The following is a 26,100-nucleotide window of genomic DNA, read 5'->3' on the forward strand; positions in this document are numbered from 1 at the left end:
GGATTTAGAGGGTATAATGCTAAGTAAAATATGTCAGAGAAAGACAAATATGACTTCACTCATATGTGGAATTTAAGAAACAAAACAAAGGAAAAAAGGGACAAATCAAAGAACAGACTGTTAACTATACAGACCAAACTGATGGTTACCAGAGGGTAAGTGGGTTGGGGGGGATGGGTGTACTAGGTGAAGGAGATTAAGAGTACTCTTACCATGATGAGCACTGAGTAATGATTAGAACTGTTGAATCACTATATTATACACCTGAAGCTAATATATCACTGTATATTAACTACTGGGATTAAAATAATTTTTTTAAATTAGAAAGAAAGAAGCAAAATTATCTTCATTTGTAGGTAACGTGATTAGGTAAAAATCCTAATAAATCAACAAAAAATTGTTGTAACTAATAAGTGAATTTAAGAAGCTTACAGTGTATCACTGTATTTTATATACTAGCAGAAAACAGTTGGAAAATGAAATAAAAATAATTCCATTTACAATAGTGCCTCCCAAATTAAAATACTTAGGAATAAATGTAATAATAGATGTTCAAGTCCTCTATAATGGAAACTACAAAACTACTGAGAGAAATTAAAGAAGGCCTAATGGCAAGATATACCCTGGAAAGCTCATTATTTTTAAGATGTCACTTGTCCCCCAAATTGACCTATATATACAATGCAATCCCCATTAAAATATCAGCAGAATTTTTTAGTAGCAGTTGCCAAGATGATTTAAAAATGTATGTGGGGGCACCTGGGTGGCTTAGTCCCTCAAGGGTCTGCCTTTGGCTCAGGTCATGATCTCAGGGTCCTGGGATTGAGCCCAGTGTCCTGCATTAGGCTTCTTGCTCAGTGGGGAGTCTGCTTCTCCCTCTCCCTCTGCTCCTCCTCCCACTTGTGCATGCATGCATGCACTCTCTCTCAAATAAATAAATAAAATCTTTTTAAAATGTATGTGGAAATACAAAGGACACATAATAGTTGAAACAATTTTGAAATCATACCACCTGATTTTAAGACTTACTATAAGGGCACCTGGGTGGCTCAGTTGGTTGGGCAACTGCCTTCGGCTTGGGTTGTGATCCTGGAGTTCCAGGATCGAGTCCCGCTCAGCAGGAAGTCAGCTTCTCCCTCTGACCCTCCCCCTTCTCATGTGCTCTCTTTCTCTCTCTCTCAAATAAATAAAATCTTAAAAAAAAAAAAAGACTTACTATAAAGCTATAGTAATCAAGACATTATAATACTGGGAAAAAATAAACATATAGATCAATGGAGCAGAATGAACCAGAATTAGAGAACCATACATATATAGTTAGTTGATTTTTTTTAACTGTGTGGTTCCAGCCTCATCTTATACTGTGTCCCTCCTTACCCCTCACCACTCCAGCCACACTTAGCATTCTTTCAGTCCTTTGTACTTGCCATTTCCCTTCTACCACAGAACCTTTCCATATTATTTTCCCTCTTAGAATGCTATTTACTTTGCTTAGTTAACTCTCAGCTCGAGTGACACTTCTTCAGGAAAGACTTCACCCCAACTATCCAACCAGATTAGATTCCAAAATTATAGACTCTCAGAGCATTATGCTCCTTTCCTTCATATCATTTGCACATTTTCAATTTTATATTTGTGTGATTTATTTGTGGGAGTTTACTGGACTGTAAGCATTATAGGAATAGGGACCAAGTCTGTTCTTGCTGTATCCCTAGCACCTAAATTAACACCTGGCATGTATTAGGTGTTTAATAAATATTTATTGAATAAATGAAGCCCTTGTTCACCATATCTTAAATATTCTGTGGTAAAGGAGTCCCTGAATATATAATTTCACAGGAAAACTTTCTCTACCCATCTTTTCTTTTTTTCTCTTTTTCCACTTATCTCCCTCCTACCCTCAAAAAGAACATTTCCCTTAAAACAGAGGTCCCAAACTCAAATGCTTAGGCATCTGGTACTGTTATGTATGTGATCAATGCATTGATTTGGATAGTTGAACAATTCACAGAGTTTAAAAGAAACTTCTATCTCCACAAATAAAATCAGAATGTCTAACTCAGCAAAGTAGAACTTTTCACCTAATTTGTTTTAAATAAAGACAAACTTTTATAAATTGTGCCCTTGTTATCTTTTAACTTTAACTTTGTTAAGAGATCTGTTTAAAGTAGTATAACTTTAGTAGCCCTGAACTAGATGTCTGGTAATCTGAGTTCTAGTCCAAATTCTGTTTTACTTGACTAACTGATGTTTGCCAAATCACTACTTTTCTGGGCCATTTATTTAATTTCTAAAGTGATTAGTCTCCTTGATATCCAAGACATCTTTAATTCTAATAGTCTGACATTAATAAAACAATCTAGAATTTGAGGGTTTTATTTTTTTTTTAAGATTTTATCTATTTATTTGAGAGAGAGAGAGAGAATGTGAATGCACGAGCAGGGGGAGGGACAGAAGAGAGAGAAGCAGACACCCCACCGAGCAAGGAGCCTAACTCGGGGCTCCATCCCAGGACCCTGAGATCATGACCTGAGCCAAAGGCAGACACTTAACCAACTGAGCCACACAGGTACCCCTAAAATTTGAGGGTTTTAAAAAAGAAAAACTCTTCTTTTTGACCTAGTTTTAAGATTTAATACACTGTAAATTGTGAGTTCTATGAGTTGTGAATACACTGAATTCTATCTCTGAGATATGAATGCCAATTTTATTTTTTAAAAGATTTATTTATTTATTTTAGAGAGAGCATGAGCAGGAGGGGCAGAGCAAGAAGGAAAGAGAATCTCAAGCAGACTCCATGCTGAATATAGAGCTTGCTGCAGGGCTTGATCTCAAAACCCTGAGATTGCGTCCTGAGCTGAAATCAAGAGTCAGATGCTTAACCAACTGTGCCACCCAGGTGCCCCATGAATGCCAGCTTTTAAAAGTTACACATATCATGTTAAAACTAATGAAAGTTTAGTTTGTTTAGGACATAAATACTTAATATTTAGGATCGTCTGCTTTCTAAAATAAGTTGTGGCTAGATACTTCAAATCTGTATGTTATAACTTTTTACAAAAATTTAGTTATAGCTGCTATTTTTCATTAGCATATTGATCACACTCTAGAATTATTTTTCAGCTTCAATCTCAGTATAAAAATGTTTAAGTAGGGGCACCTGGGTAGCTCAATCAGTTAAGTGTCCAAGTCTTGATTTCTGCTCAAGTCATAATCTCAGGGTTGTGAAATCAAGCCCAGTTCAGCTCCATGCTGGGCATGGAGTCTGCTTAAGATTCTGTCTCTCCCTCTACCCCTTCCCTCTTTCCCCTCTCTAAAAAAAAAAAAAAAAAAAAAGTTAAGTAACATTTTCTTAAATTTTTTTGCTCTTTTCCTCAGTTACTGAATAGGACTTTATTCAGTTGCTGATGGAAACACTTGGGCTAATTTGAGGTGATATAATGTACTCTAGGGAACTTTTCCATCATACCATGGAATTCAAAGTTTTAAGCTAATGTAATTATGTTATGTTCAAACTGATTTTGTTCAAACTGTTACTGCTTTTAAGAAATCAAGATGAAAAGAAAGTAAGCAGTGTTCCTTCTGCTTCTTCCTTCCCTGGGATATTCTATTACTTCTGCTATATTCTGCCCATTTTTTTCTCCACCCTTATCAGTCAAACTGATATTCTCTAATGAATCTGACTCTCTTTTTCTATCTCTACAAAAAGCAATTCTGCTATCTTCCTAGTTCAAAAAGCATGAAAGCCTTTATAAAAAAAATCAGTAATATACAATGGGGAATTTAGTGTTAGAAAAACCTTTTTAAAGGATAAAACAGTTTCAGCACAAATTCAATTTAAATCAGTTTCCTAAGGAGTCTAAATCTATAATGAGTGAGACTCTTGGTTCAGAAACAGATTCTGTATATTCCTTATCATAGAATATGTTAAATTATCTTCAAAAAGCTGTCATACTAATGAACAGTCCATAGTAATCTATTATATTTCAGGGTGATTTTCAATAATGAATGCTCACAAATTTTTCTTCTCACTCATAAAATGAGTATTTCATTCCTGGAAAATTTTATTTATGCTTTTAAAAATATATACTTCTGGTTAAGTAAAGGGTATGGTAAAGGTACCTGATAACATGCAAAACAATACAAAATGAAGGTGTTAAACTGCTTCAGGTTATTATATTTTACTAAACAATTTGGTTTCTGAATATATTTTTCTTGGACCTGTTAATTTTTCAAATCTTGAACAACTAACAAGTAGTTGCTGTGACATATAGATGACAACACTTCAATAAAGCAGGATTTGTCACCTTAAAAATTAGGGAATTAACTTGAACTATATACCATCAAAGATCTAAATGTGCAAATCTATCAAAGAAAACCAGGATTCCTATGAGCCTTAATTAGGAGTCAGGACACCTGGATTTTAATCCTTTCAATTTCCTATGTGTTCCTGGACAATCCATTTAATCTCTAAAGCTCAGCTTTGTTATTTGTAAAATTAAGTTATTGGATTAAATCTCCAAGGTTTCTTTTAGTCCAGGAGAAACCAGAGACAAGCTGTGGTTGCCCTCTCCAGGCAGAGTCTTACACAAGGCACTTATTCTTCTAACAACAATATATCACAACACCAATGAAGTATTGCCAACCAGGAGAGCTTACCTAAGACACGGTGTCCAGGGTTTTTATTGGGGGTCAGTGATGTAGGCATGGGGTGTCTTTGGGGCTGGCCTTTGTTTCTTTATCTCCAGCCTCCTCAAAGTTCAAATTGATACCACCTGGCCCAGGGCTTCCACCATAAATCACATCATTAGCATAGACTATCTGGTGTAGCCTGAGGCTCTAGGTAAACAAAGACACTAGTATTAGGTAGAATTTAGGAATTATCTTCCAAGAGCCAGGGAGGGGCCAGATCTTTCTTTGAAATATGGAAAGTTTAGGCAACTCAGGCCTCCTGAGTTAATCCTTCACTGCCTATCTTGTTTCCATGAAGTAATCCTCCAGTACCTTCTTGAGAAAGGGTGCTTGGTAAGCAATTTTTTGAGGCTTCTCATGTCTGAAATATTTTTATTTTACTGTCATATTTGATTGATAGTTTAGGCAGCGATAGAATTCTAGGTTGGAAATAATTCTCCCTAAAGATTTTTAAGGTGTTGCTCCACTTCCAATGTTGTTAGTGAAGTCTGAAAGCCACTCTGAATCTTGACCCTTTATGGGTGACTTGTTTTTTCTTTACTGAAGACTTAGATTTTTCTTTGACCTAGTGCTCTGAAATGTTGTCTCTTCATATGGTCTGTTTTCTATCCATTTTGATGGGCACTGAACAGGCCCTTTCAATTTAGTCACATGTATCCTTTAGGGAAACATTTTTAAATTTTTCAATGATTTTTGTCTCCTCCTTTGTTTCTGTTCTCTCTTTCTGGAACTCCTAACATTTGGATGTTGGACCTCTAAGACAGATCCTTTTCTTACTTCTTCTCTCTTATTTTGTATTTGTCTTTTTGCTCCACTTTTTAGGTGATTTCTTCAGCTTCCAGCCCTTCTCTTTTTCACTTCTACCAACATGTTTAATTTCTATGAGCTCTTTTTTATTCTCTGAATTTTTTATTAATAGAATCTTGTTTTGTTTCATGATTGTAGTATCTTATCTTTATTAACCATAGGATTTTTTGTTTGTTTAGGTATTTTTCTTTCTGTGTAGTTTTCTTTTTCCTGTTTGTTTTGATCTCTATCTTTCATTAAAAATTTTCGAGCTATCTGGTTATCCTTGGATCTCTGTTCATAGTTAAGAATGGAAGCTCTAAACATCGGTGAGACATGTACAAACTGTAGGGTGATCTGGCTGGTTAGCTTGTTAGGGAACCACTGATGCTGGTAAATTTAGGTTTTTCCTCTGGGGATTACTAGATTCTTCATGGTGAAAAATATTCTAATCCTTTAGAGAAAAGAGGTCTAGTTTACAACATTTTGAGAACCTAATTGGGAAGAGGGTAAGAGATGGGAGAATCCCTGTACTTGGTATTCATCATTAAACTCTCTGTTTTTAGTATGATGCCAAACTATCAACTGTGCCTGGCATCTAACTTTCATATTTCAGGCCAGAGGACTCTCTCCAGAAAATAAAAACCCAGATATTTGTCAGGATGAATAAGGGGCATGGACTAGTAAAGAGATTTAGGGATTTAACTGCCATTAAATAGCTCTTCTCTACCTGTTTTAGCCACCCACATGTCTCAGTTTCAGTGGTATTTTATTTTCTTGGTTCCTATATCTTTTGAAGATTCTGAAATTTATATTAGGTTGGTTCTCAACCCTTCTCACTACTGTCCTGGGATTCATCTTTCTTGGATAATCATATATTGTGTTGGGAATTTCCAAGACTATTCTCAGCATCGATAATTTGCTAGAAGGACTCGTAGTTATTATACTCATGGTTATAGTTTATTACAGTGAAAGGATAGAGTAAAATCAACAAAGGGGAAAGACACATGGAGTAAGGTCCAGAGGAAATCATGGACAAGCTTCCAAGAGTCCTCTCCCAGAGGAATCACAGGATATACTTAATTCTTTCTGTAATGATATATGACAACACATGTGAAATGTTACTTACCAGGGAAGCTCATTAGAAACTCAGTGCCAAAGTATTTTTATTGGGGTTGAAACAGGTAAGCACTTTCTCCCTAAGACGTACTAAAATTCCAGACTCCCAGAAGGAAAGCAGATGTTGAGTATAAACCATATTGTTCACACAAACAGTTTAGGCACAATGAAGCACACTTATCATTTAGGGAATGGTAGGAATCCTGAAATCCAAGTTCCCAAATACCAGCCAAGGAGCAACCTTCCAAGCAGGCTTTTCTAAATTAACAGTCTCAAGCATGCTATGTTAACTTTTCTGTACACACATCTGTCTGCTTTCTAGCTTCCAGTTTTTTGTTATTGTATCCTTTCCCATTCTACTCAAACTTGGAGGTTTATGACTTTTAAGAAAATTCCTTTACTATTGTTTTAGTGAAGTTTGAGGTGAGAAAAAATGAGATATGTATGTTCAATATTAACCAGGAATTTCATTTGATTATAAATCAAAACACCCCAGTTTGATTGTATAACATCATTTTTGAGCAACTTGAAAGAAAACAAATGAAGCAGAGAGAAGAAACTTGTTTTAAAGTTTTTATTTTAATTCCAGTTAGTTAACACAGTGTTATATTAGTTTCAGGTGTACAATATAGCAGTTCAGGGATTCCATACATCACCCAGTGTTCATTATGACAAATGCACTTCATAATCCCCATCCCCTATTTAATTCATCCCCCCACCCATTTCCCCTCTGGTAACCATCAGTTTGTTCTCTATAGTTAAGAGTCTGTTTCTTGATTTATCTCTTGCCCTGTCTTTTTTATCCATTTGCTCTCTCTTTTTTTTAATTCCACATACAAGTGAAATCATATGATATTTGTCTTTCTCTGGTTGACTTATTTTGCTACGCATTACATTCTCTAGCTCCATCCATGTCTTTGCAAATGGCAAGATTTCATCCTTTTTAATGGCTGGATAATATTCCATTGTGTATATATGTATATACATATATGTAGGGACGCCTGGGTGGCTCAGTCAGTTAAGTGTCTGCCTTTGGCTCAGGTCATGATCCCAGGGTCCTGGGATCAAGTCCCGCATCAGGCTCCTTTCTAGCAGGGAGCCTGCTTCTCCCTCTGCCTGCCACTCTCTCACTCTAGCTCCCTCTCTGTCTGACAAATAAATAAGAAAATCTTTAAAATAAATAAAATCTTTAAAAAATTATATATATCTTCTTTATTCATTCATCAGTTGATAAACACTTTGGCTGCTTTTACAGTTTGGCTGTTGTAAATAATGCCGCAATGAACATGAGTGTGCATAAATCTTTACAAATTAATGTTTTCATATTTTTTGAAGAGGTACCAAGTCATGCAATTACTAGATCATAGCATAGTTCTATTTTTAACTTTTTGAGACACCTCTATACTGTTTTCCATAGTGGCTGCACCAGTTTGCATTCCCACCAACAGTGCATGATGGTTCCTTTTTCTCCACATCCTTGCCAGCACTTGTCATTTCTTTTGTTGTTGATTTTAGCCATTTTGACAGGTGTGAGGTGATATATCATTGTGATTTTGAATTGCATTTCTCTGATGGAAGCAATGATGAACATCTTTGCATGTGTACGTTGGCCATCTGTATGTCTTCTTTGGAGAAATGTCTGTTCATGTCTCTGCTTATTTTTTAAATGGATTATTTATTTTTTGTGTGTTGAGTTGTATAAGCTCTTTCTATATTTTGGATAATAATCCTTTATCAAATATGTCATTTGCAAATATCTTCTTCCACTCCACAGGTTGCATTTTGGTTTTGTTGATTGTTCCTTCTCTGTGCAGAAGCTTTTTATTTTGATGTAGTCCCAATAGTTTATTTTTGCTTTTGTTTCCTTTGCCTCAGGAGACATATTTAGAAAAAAGTTGCTATGGTTAATGTCAAAGAAATAACTGCCTTCTTTGATTTTTATGGTTTCAGTTCTCACATTTAGGTTTGGAATTTATTTTTGTCTCTGGTGCATGAAAGTGGTCCAGTTTCTTTTGCATGTTGCTGTCCAGTTTTCCCAACACCATTTGTTGAAGAGACTGTCTTTTTCCCATTGGATATTCTTTCCTGCTTTGTTGAGATTAATTGGTCATATAGTTGTGGGTTTATTTCCAGATTTTGTATTCTGTTCTATTGATCTATGTGTATTTTTGTGCCAGTATCATACTGTTTTCATTACTACAGCTTTGTAGAATTGCTTGAAGTCTGTAATTATGATGCCTCCAGCTTTACTTTCCTTTTTCCACATTGCTTTGGCTATTCAAGGTCTTTTGTGGTTCCATACACATTTTAGGATTTTTCATTTTGAAAAAAAAATACTATCAGTATTTTGATAGGGACTACATTAAATGTGTAGATTGTTTTTAAAATATTTTAACAATATTTGTTCTTCTAATCCATGAGCATGGAATGTCTTTCCATTTTTTTTTAAGATTTTTTATTTATTTATTTGCCAGAGAGAACACAAGCAGGGAGAGCAGCAGGCAGAGGGAGAAGCAGGCAGAAGGAAAAGCAGGCTCCCCGCTGAGCAAGAAGCCCGATGCGGGACTCGATCCCAGGACCTTGGGATCATGACCTGAGCCAAAAGCAGACACTTAACTGACTGAGCCACCCAGGCATCCCTGTCTTTCCATTTCTTTGTGTTGTGTTCCATTTCTTTCATCAGTGTTTTATAGTTTTCAGAGTATAGGTCTTTCACCTCTTAGGTTAGGTTTATTCCTAGGTATTTTATTATTTTTGGTCCAATAGTAAATGAGATTGTTTTCTTAATTTCTCTTCCTGTGGCTTCATTATTGGTGGCTAGAAATGCAACAGACTTCTGTACATTGATTTGATATTCTGCAACTTTACTGAATTCATGCATCAGTTCTAGCAATTTTTTGGTGGAGTCTTCAGGTTTTCTATATAGAGTATCATGTCATCTGCAAATAGTGAAAGTCTTATTTCTTCCTTACCAATTTGGATGCCTTTTATTTCTTTTGGTTGTCTGATTGTTTTGGCTAGACCTTCTAGTACTATGTTGAATAAAAGTAGTGAGAATGGACATTTTTGTCCATTAAGGATGATGTTAGCTGTGAGTTTTTCATATATGGCCTTTATTACGTTGAGGTATATTCCCTCTAAACCAACTTCATTGAGGGTTTTTATCATGAATGGATGTTATACTTTGTCAAATGCTTTATCTGTGTCTATTGAAATGATTATATGGTTCTTATCCTTTCTCTATTGATGTGATGTATCACGTTGATTGATTTGCAAATATTGAACCACTCTTTTTTTTTTAAGATTTTATTTATTTGACAGAGAGAGACACAGAGAGAGGGAACACAAGCAGGGGGAGTGGGAGAGCGAGAAGCAGACTTCCTGCAGAGCCGGGAGCCCAATGCAGGGCTCGATCACAGGACCCTAGGATCATGACCTGAGCTGAAGGCAGACGCTTAACGACTGAGCCACCCAGGCGCCCCTTGAACCACTCTTGCAACCCAGGAATACATCCCACTTGATCATGGTGAATGATTTTTTTAATGTATTTTATTGGATTCAGTTTGCTAGTATTTTATTGAGTATTTTTGCATTTAAGTTCATCAGGGATATTGGCCTGTAGTTCTCTTTTTTTGTGTGGTGTCTTTATCTGGTTTTGGTATCAGGGTAATGCTGGCCTCATAGAATGGATTTAGAAGTTTTCCTTCCTTTTCTATTTTTTGGAATAGTTTGAGAAGAATAGATATTAGCTCTTCCTTAAATGATTGGTAGAATTTGCCTTAGGAAGCCATCTGGTCGTGAACTTTTATTTGTTGGGAATTTTTTGATTACTGATTCAATTTCTTTGCTGGTTATCTGTCTATTCAAATTTTCAATTTCTTCCTGTTTTAGTTTTGGTAGTTTATATGTTTTTATGAATTTATCCATTTCTTCTAGGTTGTCCAATTTGTTGGCATATAGTTTTTCATAATACTCTCTTATAATTGTTTACATTTCTTTGGTGTTGGTTGTTATTTCTCCTCTCTCATTTATGATTTTATTTATTTCAGTCCTTTCTCTTTTTTTATTGAAAAATCTGGCTTGAAGTTTATCAATTTTATTGATTTTTTTTTTCAAAAAAACAGCTCCTGGTTTCATTGATCTGTTCTATTGGTTTTTTGGTTCTCTATATCATTTATTCTACACTAATATTTATTATTTCCTTTCTTCTGCTAGTTTTAGATTATGTTTGTTGTTCTTTTTCTAGCTCCGTTAGGTATAAGTTTGGGTTGTTTATTTGGAATTTTTCTTCCTTCTTGAGGTAGGCCTGTATTTTTTAAATTTCCTTCTTAGAATCACTTTTTTCTGCATCTCAAAGTTTTTGGACCATTGTATTTTCATTTTTATTTGTTTCCATGTACTTTTTTAGTTCTTAACTTATTTCCTCGTTGACCAATTCATTGTTTAGTAGCATGTTATTTAACCTCCATATATTTGTGTTCTTTCCAGATTTTATCTTGTGGTTGACTTCTAGTTTCATAGCATTGTGGTCAGAAAAGATGCATGGTATGTATTCAGTCTTCTTGAATTTGTTGAGGCTTGTTTTGTGGGCTAATATGTGATCTATTCTGGAGAATGTTCCATGTGTACTTGAAAAGAATGTGTATTCTAGACTTTTAGGATGTAATGTTCTGAATATGTTAAATCCATCTGTTCCAGTGTGTCATTCAAAGCCATTGTTTCCTTATTGATTTTCTGTTTAGATGATCTGTCCTTTGATGTTAGTGGGGTGTTAAAGTCCCCTACTATTATTGTATTAAAATCAGATTCATTTCTTCATGTTTGTTATTAACTGTTTTATGTATTTGGGTGCTCCAATGTTGGATGCATAAATATTTACAATTGTCATATCTTCTTGTTGGATTATCCCATTTATTATTATATAGTGTCCTTCTTTCTCTCTTGTTGCAGTCTTTATTTTAAAGTCTAGTTTGTTTTGGGGTACCTGGGTGGCTCAGTCAGTTAAGCATCTGCCTTCGGCTCAGGTCATGGGATCGAGCCCCACTTTGGGCTCTCTGCTCAGCAGGGAGCCTGCTTCTCCCTCTCCCTCTGCCTGGTGTTCCCCCTGTTTGTGTGCTCTCTCTCTCTGTCATGTAAATAAAATATTTTAAAAAAATAAAGTCTAGTTTGTCTGATATAAGTATTGCTACTCTGACTTTCTTTGGACATCCATTTGCATGTTAGATGTTTCTCCATCCCCTTACTTTCTATTTATTTTTTTAAGTACTATGTCCAACAAGGGTCTTGAACTCATGACCCCAAGATCAAGAATCCCATGCTATACCAACTGAGCCAGCCAGGCGCCCCCATCCCCTCACTTTCAATCTTTAGGTGTCTGTAGGTCTAAAATTAGTCTCTGATAGGCAACATGTAGATGAGTCTTGTTTTTTATCCATTCTGTCACCCTATGTCTTGATTGGAGCATTTAGTCCACTTATATACAAAGTAATTATCAATAGATATGTATTAATTGCCATTTTATTCTTGTTTTGGGGTTTTTTCCCATAGTATGAATGTTATTACATTTGATAAGGTCACTGAGTTCCCTAAGTCTTGCATAATTCTCTTTTCTCTCTTTTGTTCAGCTTGATTACTTTCTAATACTCTGTCTTCTAAGTCATTAATTCATTCCTCTGCTTCTTCCATTCTGCTGTTCATTCTGTCAAGCATCTTTCCCAATTTGTTTATTGAGCCCTTTATCTCTGCTATGTTGTTCCTTATCTCTGTATTAAGAGTCTCACTTATATATCATCTACTCTTTTCTCATGCCCAGTGTATATCCTTATGATCATTGCTTTGAATTCTCTATCAGACATGTTTTTATATCTGTTTCACTTAGATCCTTGCTATTGCATTGTAGTGTTCTTTAATTTGGGTCAAATTTCTCTGTTTCCTCATTTTGTCTACCTGACAGAAGAAATTAAAAAAAAAAAAAAAAGAGGGGCACCTGGGTGTCTCAGTCATTAAGCATCTGCCTTCAGCTCAGGTCATGATCCTGGGGTCCTGGGATTGATCCCCGTGTCAGGCTCCCTGCTCAACAGGGAGTCTGCTTCTCCCTCTCCCTCAGCCATTCTCCCCACTCATGCTCTCTCTCTCTCAAATAAATAAATAAAATCTTTTAAGAAAGAAAGGTATTAGTATCCTAAGAGACAAAAAGGTATTGTATCCTAGAAAGAACAGGCTACTGTAAAGAAAAAATACTTTGAAGGTTAAAAAAAGTTCTTAAAAATGAAATAAAGGCATTGAGAGAGAACATCTGAAAAAAAGTCTGGCTATTCAATTTATAGCTAGAGTAGCTAAAGCCTCATTTTTTTTTTTTTAATATGCAAGTAGTAGCAATGGTAGGCTTGAAAACGGTGCATTACTCTTCATGGGAACTTAAGCAATTGAGATGGAAACTATAGATAACTGTGTCTGTGAAAGTAATCTACATAGATGGATATGTATGCCTATCTATTCACCATGGAGAGGAGATTATGTTCACCATAATTCATTTTTGCATCAATTCCAAATTTTCCAATAAAGTTTCCATTTGAACATTCCAGTTAAGTTTTTATTTGAAATTAACAAAAGTGGAAAAATCAACTTAACAAAAAGAAATTCTATAAAAAGCATTCATTCTATAAGTATTTCAGTATTTACCATCTCTAAGCAACATGGTTCTACATGCAGTGAAAAAATAAATAAATAAAGCATAGTTCCAATTTAACTCTTCCTCAAATCTCGGGATACCGGTATTAACTAAACTTACATTAGAAAACATTCACAGATAAAACATATTTGCCATACTCTCATCTTTCTTCCTTTTATTTGAGGAGTTAAATAGGGAGACAAAATATGGAGTTGACATTTTAAGATGGAAAAATCATTTCAGATCACTTATAAATAGGTTGAGGGGCTTCTGGTTGGCTCAGTCAGGTAAGTGTCTGCCTTCAGCTCAAATCATGATCTCAGGCTCCTGAGATGGAGCCCTGCACTGGGGCTCCCTGCTCAGCAGGGAACCTGCTTCTCCCTATCCCTCTGTACCTCTCCCCACACATGCTCTCTCTCTCTCTCAAATAAATAAATAAAATCTTTTAAAAAAATAGGTTGAAATTTTTTAATAAAATAAAGTATGCTAATGATAACAGTATTTTAAATATTCATTAATTCAAAAATTCTAAATCAGTATTTTCTAAATTAGGGGCTACTATATGGAATAAAGGTGGGTTATATGATGAAAAACATTTGATATCCATCAATCCATATAATTCTTCATACCTTTGTTTTTTTATTTTATTTAAATTCAATTAATTAACGTATAGTGTATTATTAGTTTCAGAGGTAGAATGCAGTGATTCATCAGTTGCGTATAACACCCAGTACTCATTACATCACATGTCCTCATTAGTGCCTATCACCCAGTTACCCCATCCCCCCACCCACCTCTCCTCCAGCAACCCTCAGTGTGTTTCCTATAGTTAAGAGTCTCTTATGGTTTGTTTCCCTCTCTGACTTCGTCTTATTTTATTTTTCCCTCTCTTCCCTATGATCCTCTGTTTTGTTTCTTAAATTCTACATATGAGTGAAATCATATAATTGTCTTTCTCTGATAGACTTATTTCACTTAGCATAATACCCTCTAGTTCCATCCACATTGTTGCAAATGGTAAGATTTCTTTTTTGGGGGGCGCCTGAGTGTCTCAGTTAAGCAGCTGCCTTCGGCTTGGGTCATGATCCCAGGATCCTGGGATTGAGCCCCATGTGGGGCTCCCTGCTTGGTGGGAAGCCTGCTTCTCCCTCTCCCACTCCCCCAGCTTGTGTTCCCTCTCTCGCTCTCTCTGTCAAATAAAAAATAAAATCTTAAAAAAAAAGATTTCTTTTTTGATGGCTAAGTAATATTCCATTGTACTTCTTCATACCTTTGTAATAAAGAATAATATCCTTCTATAAATGGGCCATTTATTCAGTTTTTCTGACATTAAGAAAGACCTGGAAAGATATGGTCCCTCTGACATAAATTAACATCAGCAAGTCATTTAGATGTATATTATTTACCATTCTAAACTTCAAAAAAAATCTACATAAAGTACATGTTTATTATGTTTCATGAACTTTCATATTATCAAATAATATATAAATACTTGACATTTTTTATATTATTAACTTTTTTTTTACTCAGGATCATGTCCTGTTTGCTATAGTCTATAAATACTTGGAATCTACCAGTATCAGATCACTGTTTGTAACCTTAGTATACTCTAAATGTGATTTAAGCACCTGGTTGAATCTATGATGCATCATAACATATTCTGCAAATCTGGGCAGATAGTTGACCTTTAATTCTTTCCTTATTCTGCTCAACTCCCTCTCAGGCCCATTATTTGTCCCTGTACATGACCTTAATCTTATTACACTTCCCACCCTCTTCCCATTCTGTTCTTCATTTGAAACTGTTAAATGCCTTCACTGAAATCTAGCTTTTTCTAGATGACACTTTGTGTATAAGGATAAACCGCCCCCCATCTCAATTTGTGGGAAGAACAATCAGCCTATTTTATGTTTCCCAATTACTGATGTTACATCATCATCATCTCTGAAATCCATGCCATCTGATTAGGTCATCATTGGCTATAATAATGACTTCTACTTTCCTGGATGAATCAGCACTTTCCTTCTTCTGGCGTGGTCTGCTGTTATATAGATCTTTTTAAAGCCATTATTGATAATCCATCAATGTGTCTCAATTCATTGGCTTCTCAGAGCTCTAAAACCCTCCCTTTCTGTTTGAGCCACCCAACAGCAAGGCCACACCTTGGCTCAGCTATTGAAAATGAAGCAATTCTTTAATACCCATCACCAGGGTATTAAAGAGGGCATGTATTGAATGGAGCACTAGGTGTTATATGCAAACAGTGAATCATGGAACACTACATCAAAAACTAATGATGTAATGTATGGTGACTAACATAACATAATAAAAAAAAATAAAAAGAAAAGGAAGCAATTCTTTCTAACCAGTGTCTTCTATCTCTTTTCCTTTATACATCTTGAAATCATCCTTTAATCTGTTTTTCACCCTCATCTTAACTTTTAGTCACTTTACCACTTCTGTTTTCCCTACTCCATTAGCTTCTTTGTGTTATTTTTTGCACTTAGAACCTATAGTCAATTTAGTATTCCCCTTCCTTGACTTCCTGCTGTGCCAATATAGTTCATTCACCCACTTTTTCTTTCTCTATAGTAGTTTCACATGTTACAGTTTAAATTATTATATGAAAAATGCAGCCTAGTTATTTGAACTTTTTATAATTGCATCTATTTTTTTCTATTAGATTATTTCAATTTAAAAATCAGGAAATCTTGGAGACAGTGTCCACTGTCAACTACCTGACTTTAACTGGACCTATCTGCTTCTCAAAATATTCCTTTGTAACCTTTTGTTCATGTGTTGAAAATGTTTTCCATATTATAAGTGCTTAAATCTAACATCCCTTCCCAGGATATGACCTTGCCTCCTACTTTACTAGAAAAAAATAGAATCCATCTGCCCAATTCTCTCATTCATCTTCTCTATATCAAAATGATTATATCCATGCTACATCCAAATTTCTGATTTTAACAGAGCTGGTTTATAGATTATTTTAAATTTTCTCTGCAGAACTCCTACTTTTTCTTCAACTATCTTTTCTAACCTCTTGACTCAAAAAAGTATGTGTTTTCCTTTTCTAGAACCTTCTTTAACAATAGAACTCTCCCTTCCTCTCTCCTGCTCTCCATTTATCATTTCACCATCTCTAGTTTATTTCTGACCAGCAGATTATTAAATCAGAAACTGTGAAAGGTCTGAGACCTTACCTTACTTGAAGGCTAACAGATTAGCTTGCCACAGTTGTATATACATATATTGACAGAAAACACAAGACCCATGGGGTCAGAGAAAAAGACCATTTATTACTCATGGCAAAAACAACAACCAGGGTGCTTGGGTGGCTCAGATAGTTAAGCGTCTGCCTTCAGCTCAGGTCATGATCCCAGGGTCCTGGGATCGAGTCCCGCATCGGGCTCCCTGCCCCTTGGGAGCCTGCTTCTCTCTCTCTCTCTCTCTCTCTCTCTGTCTGTCTCTCATAAATAAATAAATAAAATCTTAAAAAAAAAAAACCAAAGTAATGTCTTGCATCAGGTCCTGAGCCCCAATTCCCATATAGTTAACACAGTGAGGGCCAGATGTTACTTGTACCTACAGCAAGATATGTTACAGGGTAAGAACCCTGAAATAAGGAAGGGAGACAGACAGTCAGACCTTATCTTTACTCTGGAATGTAAGCAAGGACAGATACAGAGACTTTATCATCCCCGCTCCCACACCCAAATGTCCCCAGGGAGAGAGATATTCTCTATCTTTATTCCACTAGCCAGGAAACAAATCTTCCCTCTGGACTTAAGGTAGATACTGTCTCTACTTTTCAAGGATGTTTGCTATGCAAAGCCCTTTGCTCAGAAGACCTGGACCATGCAGAAATGTGCAATGTTCATAGAGAATTGTCTCTCAACACGGATTTTCCTAGGTTTCTCTTATCTTCACATATATCTCATGTAGTCTATACTCACTGTCTTTGTTGTTGTACTCTCTATTAACTCCTTGTACTTTTGTTCTGTTTATTTCACTGAAAACTATTCTCTCCAAGGTATCCATGACATATGGTAACCCAACCAAATGGTCTTTTCTTAATCATTCTTGACTTTTTGCAGAATTTAATAAAGGCTATACTTGCTTCCTATTACATCTAAACTACTCTGCTGTTTTCTGACTAATTTGATTCTTAGATCTGTCTCCTTTGCCTATCTCTCTTTCCTTCCCTCTTTTTGATTTTTCATTCTATTAGATGTGAACATATCACAGGTTGACTTTCTATTCTATATTGTTCCTTCAAATGTCTTCTAGTTTGAGTTTCAGTTGTCACCACTGTGGTGACTGTAATTTCCTTCTTATAATCCAAAACTCACCTATCTTCTCAATATTTCTGCCTGTATGTAATAAATTTTAAACCTAAGAATCAATTCCACAATCTGACTTTTTAAAATTTTTGTCCGTGGTGCACTCATTCCATCAATGCTTTATTTTTTTTAAAGAACAAATTTATTCCTACGCACAGCAATCTACATGCATCTCCAAAGAATTGTGGTAAGTGAAAAAAATCCAATTCCAAGAGGTTACATACTGTATAATTTCATTCATATAACATTCTTTTTTTTTTTATCCAGTATAATTGTGTACAGTGTTATATTGGTTTTAGTGTACAATATAGTGATTCAACAATTCTGTACATTACTCACTGCTCATCACAATAAGTATACTCTTAATTCCCTTTACCTATTTCATCCATCCTTCCACTCACCTTCCCTCTGGCAACCACCAATTTGTTCTCTATATTTTCTCTAGGAGTCTTTTTTGTTATTTGTTTCTTTTTTTCTTTGTTCATTTGTTTTGTTTCTTAAATTCCATGTATGAGTGAAATCATATGGTATTTGTCTTTCTCTAACACTTCATTTAGACTAATACCCTCTAGATCCATCTCTATTGTTGCAAATGGCAAGATTTCATTGTTTTCTATAACTGAGTAATATTCCATTGTATACATGTACCACATCTTCTTTATCCATTCATCTATCAGTGGACACTTGGACTGCTTCCATGTCTTGGCTATCATAAATAATGCTTCAGTAAACATAGAAGTGCGTATATCTTTTCATATTAGTGTTTTCATATTCTTTGAGTAAATACCCAGTAGTTGAATTACTGGATATTTAATTTTTTGAGGAACATCCATACTGTTTTCCACAGTGGCCACACCAGTTTGCATGCCCACCAATAATGCACGAAGGGTTCCTTTTTTCCCACATCCTCACCAAGACTTGTTCTTTCTTTTTTTTTTTTTTTGAAGATTTTATGTATTTATTTGTCAGAGAGAAAGAGAGAGAGAGCACAAGCAGGGAGAGCGGCAGGCAGAGGGAGAAGCAGACTCCCTGCCGAGCAAGGAGCCCAATGTGGGACTCGATCCCAGGACCCTGGGATCATGACCTGAGCTGAAGGCAGACACTTAACCAACTGAGCCACCTAGGCGTCCCAAGACTTGTTCTTTCTTGTGTTTTTTATTTTAGGCATTCTGACAGGTGATATCTCATTGTGGCTTTGATTTGCATTTCCCGATAATGACTGATGTTGAGCATCTTTTCATGTGTATGTTGGCCATCTGTATGTCTTCTTTGGAGAAATGTCTGTTCATGTCTTCTGTCCATTTTTAATTAGATTATTTGGTTTTTTGCTATTGAGTTGTATAAGTTCTTCATATATTTTGGATATTAACCCCTTTTTGGATATATTGTTTGCAAATATCTTCTTCCATTCAGTAGGTTGTCTTTTTGTTTTGTTGATGGTTTCCTTTGTTATACAGAAGCTTTTTATTTTGATGTGGTCCCAATAGTTTATTTTTGCTTTTGTTTCCCTTGCCTGAGGAGACATAGCTAGATAAATGTTGCTATGGCCAATGTCAGAAAAACTATTGTTTGTGCTCTCTTCTAGTATTTTTATATTTTCAGTTCTCACATTTAGGTCTTTAGATTCATAACCTGAGAATGTGGTTGAGTAGACTCAGTCAAGTTCAACAATATTTTAACTAGAGTTCTTCACACTACTCTAATCCATTTTCCACACTTCACCTAAGAAATCAAACATAAAATCATATTACAGAGTTTGTGGGAGTTAAAGACTAATTCTTTAGCATTTTTATACAAGATCTCCACAACTGGGCAACTGCTTGCCCCTCCAATTTCACTTGTGCTGTATTTCACCAAAATTCTTGCTTTGACCTAAAATCACTGGTCATTTATTCCAACATGTTCTGAAAACTTACTATGAACCAAGCTTTATGCTCGGCACTGGGGCTATAAATATGAGTAAGTTATGGTGTCTCTTAAGAGGTAAATAAAAATGTAAATAAATACCATAAAATGTGATTAGTAAAGCAAGGATACAGAGTGGTGTTTCTCTTCCTAAGTCACTTAAGGTGACATATAAAAGATAACACGGGTAGTCTTGAAGGATGAGTTGGAGTTTGTTATATGACACAGAAAGCTTATTTCAGGGAAAATAAAAACACATAGGAAGGCACAAAGATGTGAAACTGAATCCCTTATTTGAAGAGTTGTAGATAATCCAAAATGACTGACCATAAGATTGAAGATGGGGATAAAAGGATGCAATGATGGGAAGGTGGGACAAGATGATGAAAGACCTGTTTTGTCAAAAGGAGTGTGGGCTTTGTCCTGGAATAATATGATCAAATTTACTTTTTAAAATGAAAATGCCCCATAATAATAATAATTTATTCAGGCAATAGATGCCAAAACTAGTGGATGAAAGTTTGAAGAACAAAAGATACTTACATTGTAAATATCTCTCCACATGGTACTCATTACAATGAGAAAAATGGTAGCTTAGTGGAGAAATTTGGTAGACACCACCTTAACCAATTACTCAGTGAGCATCACAATAATGAGATAAATCAACATCCTGAGCCTCCTGATGTAATTCATTGAGAAGAACACAGCACCATCACTTCTGTGGTATTCCTACCAAAATGGATAACCTGAATCTAATTATGAAGAAACAGATAAACCCAAACTGAGAAGCATTCTACAAAATCACTGAAAAGACAAAAGGAAAAAATGAAAATTAAAGGAGATTAAATGCACAGATTAATGCATAATCCTGCTATTTTTCCCCAAAAATGGCATTATTGGAACAAAAGGCAAAATCTAAATAAGGTCTGAAGATTAGGTAATAGTATTGTATTGACATTCAATTTTATAATTTTCATAATTATATTGTGGTTACATAAGATAATTTTATTTTTTAAGGAAGTATACAATGAAGTACACATTTAGTGTTAAAGGAGTATCACATATACAACTTACTGTCAAATCATTTTTTTAAATCATGTTAAAACATGTTCATATATAGAACATATTGTTTATAGCAGCATTATTCACAATACCCAAAAGGTGGAGGCTACTCAAGTGTCCATTGATGGATGCATGGATAGACAAATTGTGATATATACATACAATGGAAACTTATTCAGCTTTTTTTTTGTCCTACATTTATGTTTATTAAAAACTGACATAAACAAACAAAACCCGTACAAAAAATATCCCCAATCATGTATCACTTTGAAATAGTAATCTTGAGAGACATTATCACCTAGGACCCCCTCTTCCTCTACCCTGACCACATCCTCTTCCTCGGCCTCAGCCTCGGCCTCTTCCTGTAATAGCTTCACTTTTCTTAGATTTCACCTTTGGTTCAACATCCACAAGTAGTGTATCCAGAGGTAAGCTGTCTGGTAGGATAAAATATCGAATGTTATTTCCTCGAATACTCAGTGTTTCCAGCTGTACCGGTTCTCTATTCTTCAAAGTCATTTTCACAGCTTTAAGATGGGTATTCATGCTGACATCTACACCTGTGATTGTTCCATGGACCTGTGTTCCATTCTTTAATTCGATGGTTACAGTTTCGTGATTCAGTGATGAAACTGAACCTTATTCAGCTTTAAAGGGGATGGAAAATGTGACACGAGTTACAACATGGATGAACCTTGAAGACATTATGCTAAGTGATATAAACCAATCAAAAAAGAACAAATACCGTATGATTCCCCTTAGATGAGGTTACTAGAGCAGTCAAATTCACAGACAGAAAGTATAATGGTGGTTGCCAGGTGCTGGAGGAGAGAAGAATCAGGAGTTATTGTTTAATGAGAGTTTTAGTTTGGGGGGGGTGAAAAAGTTCTGGAGATGGATGATGGTGATAGTTTGCTCAATGATGTGAATGTACTTAATGCAATTGAACTATACACTTAACAGTGTTTAAATGGGAGCCACCTGGGTGGCTAAGTTGGTAAGCTCCTGACTCTTGGTTTCAGCTTAGGTCATGATATCAAGGTCATGGGATGGAGCCCAGTGTTGGACTCCAAGCTCAGCAGAGCCTGCTTAAGTTTCTCTCTCCCTCTCCTTCTGCCCCTCCCCCCACTCTCTCTTTCTCTCTGTGTGTGTAAAATAAATATATAAGTCTCTAAAAAATGGTTGAGAGGTGCGTGGGTGGCTCAGTTGGTTAAGCATCTGCCTTTGGCTCAGGTCATGATCTCAGGGCCCTGGAATGGGCTGTGTCAGCCTCCTGCTCAGCAGGGAGTCTGCTTCTCCCTCTCCCTCTGCCCCCCCCATGCCCCCACTCTCTCTCTCTCAAATAAATTTAAAAAATCTTTTCACAAATGGTTAAATGGTGAGTTTTGTGTTATATATATTTTTAGTACAATTTATAAAAATTAAAATTAAAATTATATATAGACAGGTGAGAATAAAGGAAAAGTAGTAAAATGAACACTTACCTTCAAAAGATATAGATGAAATAAAGAATGGGAGCAGAGAAACCAACTGAAAAGGTGTTGTAATATGTACCTTAGTAGTGGAGACAGAAAATGGATTAGGGAGAATGATTAGGGAACTAATAGGGATAATATTTTAGACTCCTGTATCACATCTAGCTTCTGGTTAACCAAAAGACACAGATATGAGTGTGCACACAGGCTGCTATCTTTGCCTGAGCATTTACCTAACACTCATTTGCCCTTCAGAACTTGGATCTGGCTCAAATGTGACTTCCTTTGAGAAGTCCTCACGGACTCTACACAGTCTTTCCCCTTTCTCCTTACCTCACACCATTTCTTGGACTGAATTAATCTTTCTCCCTTCTTAGATGTTGTGATGGTATCTTTTGCATTGATATCACAAGGTGTCAAAATATATGGTTTATCTGTTTCTTCAATAAACTGAGCTCCTTGAGAGCAGAAACAATTACTATATTTATGAATCCACAGCACCTTTCATAATGTGTGCTCAATAAATGCTTGAATGGAATTAGTAAGTTATTGAGTACTTACACTATTTTTCTTTATTTTGTTTTATACTTGCCTCTTTCTTTCCATGTCCCCAAAGTTCACACCCTATTTCAATAGTCCTATAACCATAGTTCCTCTGTACTAGCCTGTGCACTGATGCCAGGTTAATGAAATTTCGTATTTTGGAGTGTCTACATAAAAAAACTTCAGTATCTTCCCATCATCTAAATAAAGTCCAAATTCACTAGTAAGAAATTAAGACCTTCGGGGCGCCTGGGTGGCTCAGTCAGTTGGGCGTCTGCCTTCAGCTCAGGTCGTGATCCCGGGGTCCTGGGATTGAGCCCCACATCGGGCTCCCTGCTCGGTGGGAGGCCTGCTTCTCCCTCTCCTACTCCCCTTGCTTGTACTCTCTCTCTCTCTGTCAAATAAATAAAATCTTAAAAAAAAAAAAAAGAAATTAAGACCTTCCACATTATGCTCTCAGAATTTACCATGTTTATTTCAAATTCTATTTACCTACCTACTTAATTTTATTCAACAAGTATTTGAGAACCTACCCTTTGCAAGGCTTTGTGAAGGAAGGAATTTACTAAATATGATATATGCTCATTATCTTTGTGTTCATTTTTTGGTCCCTTGTTTCCTTTTACTACTTCATTGCATCTTAGGGGAAAGTAATCTTTGGAGAACATTCAGCCATATTCATATTTAAGTAAGTACTTTCATTTCAAGACAAAATGTAAGTGGGACCCCTGGGTGGCTCAGTCGGTTAAACATCTGCCTTCAGCTCAGATCATGATCCTAGGGTTTTGGGATTGAGTCCTACATCCAGCTCCTTGCTCAGCAGGGAGCCTGCTTCTCCCTCTGCCTGCTCTGCCTGCAGCTCTCCCTACTTGTGCGCATTCTCTCTCTATCTCTCTGACAAATAAATAAATAAATAAAATCTTTAAAAAGAAAAAGACAAAATGTAAATAATATATTGAAATTTAGAATAGGTGGCAAGCTATCCAGCACAATGTCTGGCTCATAATAAAAGTTCAATAAATGTTTAAACTGGATTAACTCTGTTTAAATTTTTAATGATAGAAATTTAAATTTAAGACTATAACAAAGAAAATTATTATTGATTTAAGCCTTTGGAAACCCGCTTATTTTTACTTCGTGGTAGTTCAAATGTTAACACTTGAATTTACTTATGTTATTCATAACATATTATTTTTAGTTGTATCACTTTGAAACACAAAGTCAAAACAAGTTTAACAATATTTGAGCCTGGGTGGCTCGGTCGTTAAGCGTCTGCCTTCCGCTGAGGTCATGATCCCAGAGTCCTGGGATTGAGCCCCGCATAGGGCTCCCTGCTCCGCAGGAAGCCTGCTTCTCCCTCTCCCACTCCCCCTGCCTGTGTTCCCTCTTTCGCTGTGTCTCTCTCTGTCAAATAAATAAAATCTTAAAAAAAAAAAAAAAAAGAATATTTGGGCGCCTCGGTGGCTCAGATGGTTAAGCGTCTGCCTTCGGCTCAGGTCATAATCCCAAGGTCCTGGGACTGAGCCCCGGCATCGAGCTCCTGGCTCAGCGGGGAGCCGGCTTCTCCGTCTCCCTCTGCCTCTCTCCCTGCTCATGCTCTCTCTCTCTCTATCTCTGTGTCTCAAATGCATAAATAAAATCTTAAAAAAAAAAGGAATACTATATTACACGTTTTTTCAAAACCTTTTTCTATACTCTCTTTATAGGTTATATGTAAAGTCAGATGTGCCACTGAACTTGACAAACACAAGTAAGTTTCATGAGTACCAAGATCTAATTTTTTCACAATAGACTTTTCAAGGTAGAAGGGCATGGTCGTTGAAGGTCCTATAGCAATTTTATAGGAAGTCCAGTAGTTAGATTAGCACATGGGAAATGAATTGAGTAACGGACAGTTCTCCCCCTTCAGCCATATCGCTGCCTAACACATTTATTTTGCTGCTCTGCTACAGATAGAGTTTCCTAGGGCCCACACATACTAAAGTTAGATTTTACTGTTTGGGGCACGCATGTATAGTAGTATAGTTCCATGAAATAAGGAATGCTTCCGTACTAACATCAAAAATGAGAGTGCTAAGCTGAGTCAGGAGATTTGGGTTTCAGACCAATTCTCCCATTAACTTGTTGACCATACAACTCATTTAACATCTCTATACCTTGGTTTCCCCTGGGTATATGGGTAACTTCAAGGTCCACTTTAGGTTCCAAGTTATATATTATTATTTTTATTACATAATCTGAGAGAATACTAAGATCTGAACTTCTCAAACTAAAATCTTTGTACTTTGAATGTACACTTAAAAAAGATTGCTTGTTACAAATCACACATTATCTTCAATTAACCTCTTGTAAACTATTTCCAAACGCAGACAACATTTTATGATTCCCACTCTTGAAAGTGACCCAAAATAGAAGATATTAGGATGCCAAATAAATTCCTGGCTCATATTAATTGAGGTTATAAACATATTTGAATTGGGAATAGATAACTGTTATAGCTACTTGATACAAATATCCACACCTTACCTGAAGAGTCGCAGTGGTCTCATTTTTCTTAGGGGAATATAGTTGAGGAATTTCATTTTCAGAGTTGCTGTGTATGCATAGTAAATATGCAACTTTATAGAAAGCCAGGGAATTGATGAGGTGCTTGAAACTCTACATATACTGTCCCTATGTTCTTCTTTGGTCATGTTTGAAAGTCATGTTTGCTATGGATAGTCAGAAGTTCGTAAGAATTGAACATTATTTAAAACACATTTCCCTTAACCTCTTAAAATTAATATTAGTGATCAATTTAAATTTAGATAGAGTATATTAATTTTCCAAGCAAATTATAAAAGCCTGGTAATTCTTAGAATGGAAAGGTCAATGAAAATATGTTTAGTAGTTATAAAAATGAAAAGTGCAGGATTACTTTAATTAGTGTTAAGATAATCTTATATTATTCTTCCTGGTAGAGGCAACTGAGTTCAAGGCCCATTCAGTTATTTTTAAATTAATGTTTTAAAACCTAATGCCATTTTAAAATTGTTTAGATACTAATTTCATAACAGCAAAGATATCCCAAGTAACTCTGATTCTCAAATTTGTATTTAATGAAATTATAAAGATTTTAAGCTGACAGTATTATTGTACCTGAAGTAGCACACTAATTCAGAATTAAGTCTACTCTCTCATTAATATATAAACATCTAATAAATTTATTTTTTTTCTTTCAGAATTCTGTTGCATTTGGGCTTTATATTGGCAAGCCTTCTTTTTTTAGTTGTGAACTTGACTTGTGCAATGCTAGTCCACGGAGATGTCCCAGAAAATCAGTTGAAATGGACTGTGTTTGTTCGAGCATTAATTAATGATAGCCTGTTTATTCTTTGTGCCATCTCTTTAGTTAGTTACATATGCAAAATTACAAAAATGTCATCAGCAAATGTCTACCTCGAATCAAAGGTAAGCATATTTCTTAAATTTATACTTGAAAATCTAGCTTCAAATCCTCATC

At 35.7% G+C, this 26,100-nt stretch overlaps 1 protein-coding gene and 1 pseudogene across 1 annotated transcript in view; one reads left to right on the plus strand and one right to left on the minus strand.

Annotated features, from left to right (window-relative positions):
• The window catches only part of GPR137C (G protein-coupled receptor 137C), a 72,391-nt gene that overhangs the window by 14,131 nt on the left and 32,160 nt on the right, over positions 1-26,100 (plus strand). The window contains exons 2-3 of the mRNA XM_025870513.2: positions 24,305-24,348; positions 25,820-26,048. Coding sequence (XP_025726298.1) covers positions 24,305-24,348; positions 25,820-26,048 — 273 coding nt within the window. The remainder of the gene's footprint in view (positions 1-24,304; positions 24,349-25,819; positions 26,049-26,100) is intronic.
• Positions 20,860-22,563, minus strand: LOC112822664 (small nuclear ribonucleoprotein Sm D1 pseudogene; annotated as a pseudogene).

This window comes from Callorhinus ursinus, unplaced genomic scaffold (assembly GCF_003265705.2).
Source record: "Callorhinus ursinus isolate GAN/ISIS: 27379988/994484 unplaced genomic scaffold, GSC_fseal_2.0 scaffold8, whole genome shotgun sequence".
Lineage (NCBI taxonomy): Eukaryota > Metazoa > Chordata > Mammalia > Carnivora > Otariidae > Callorhinus > Callorhinus ursinus.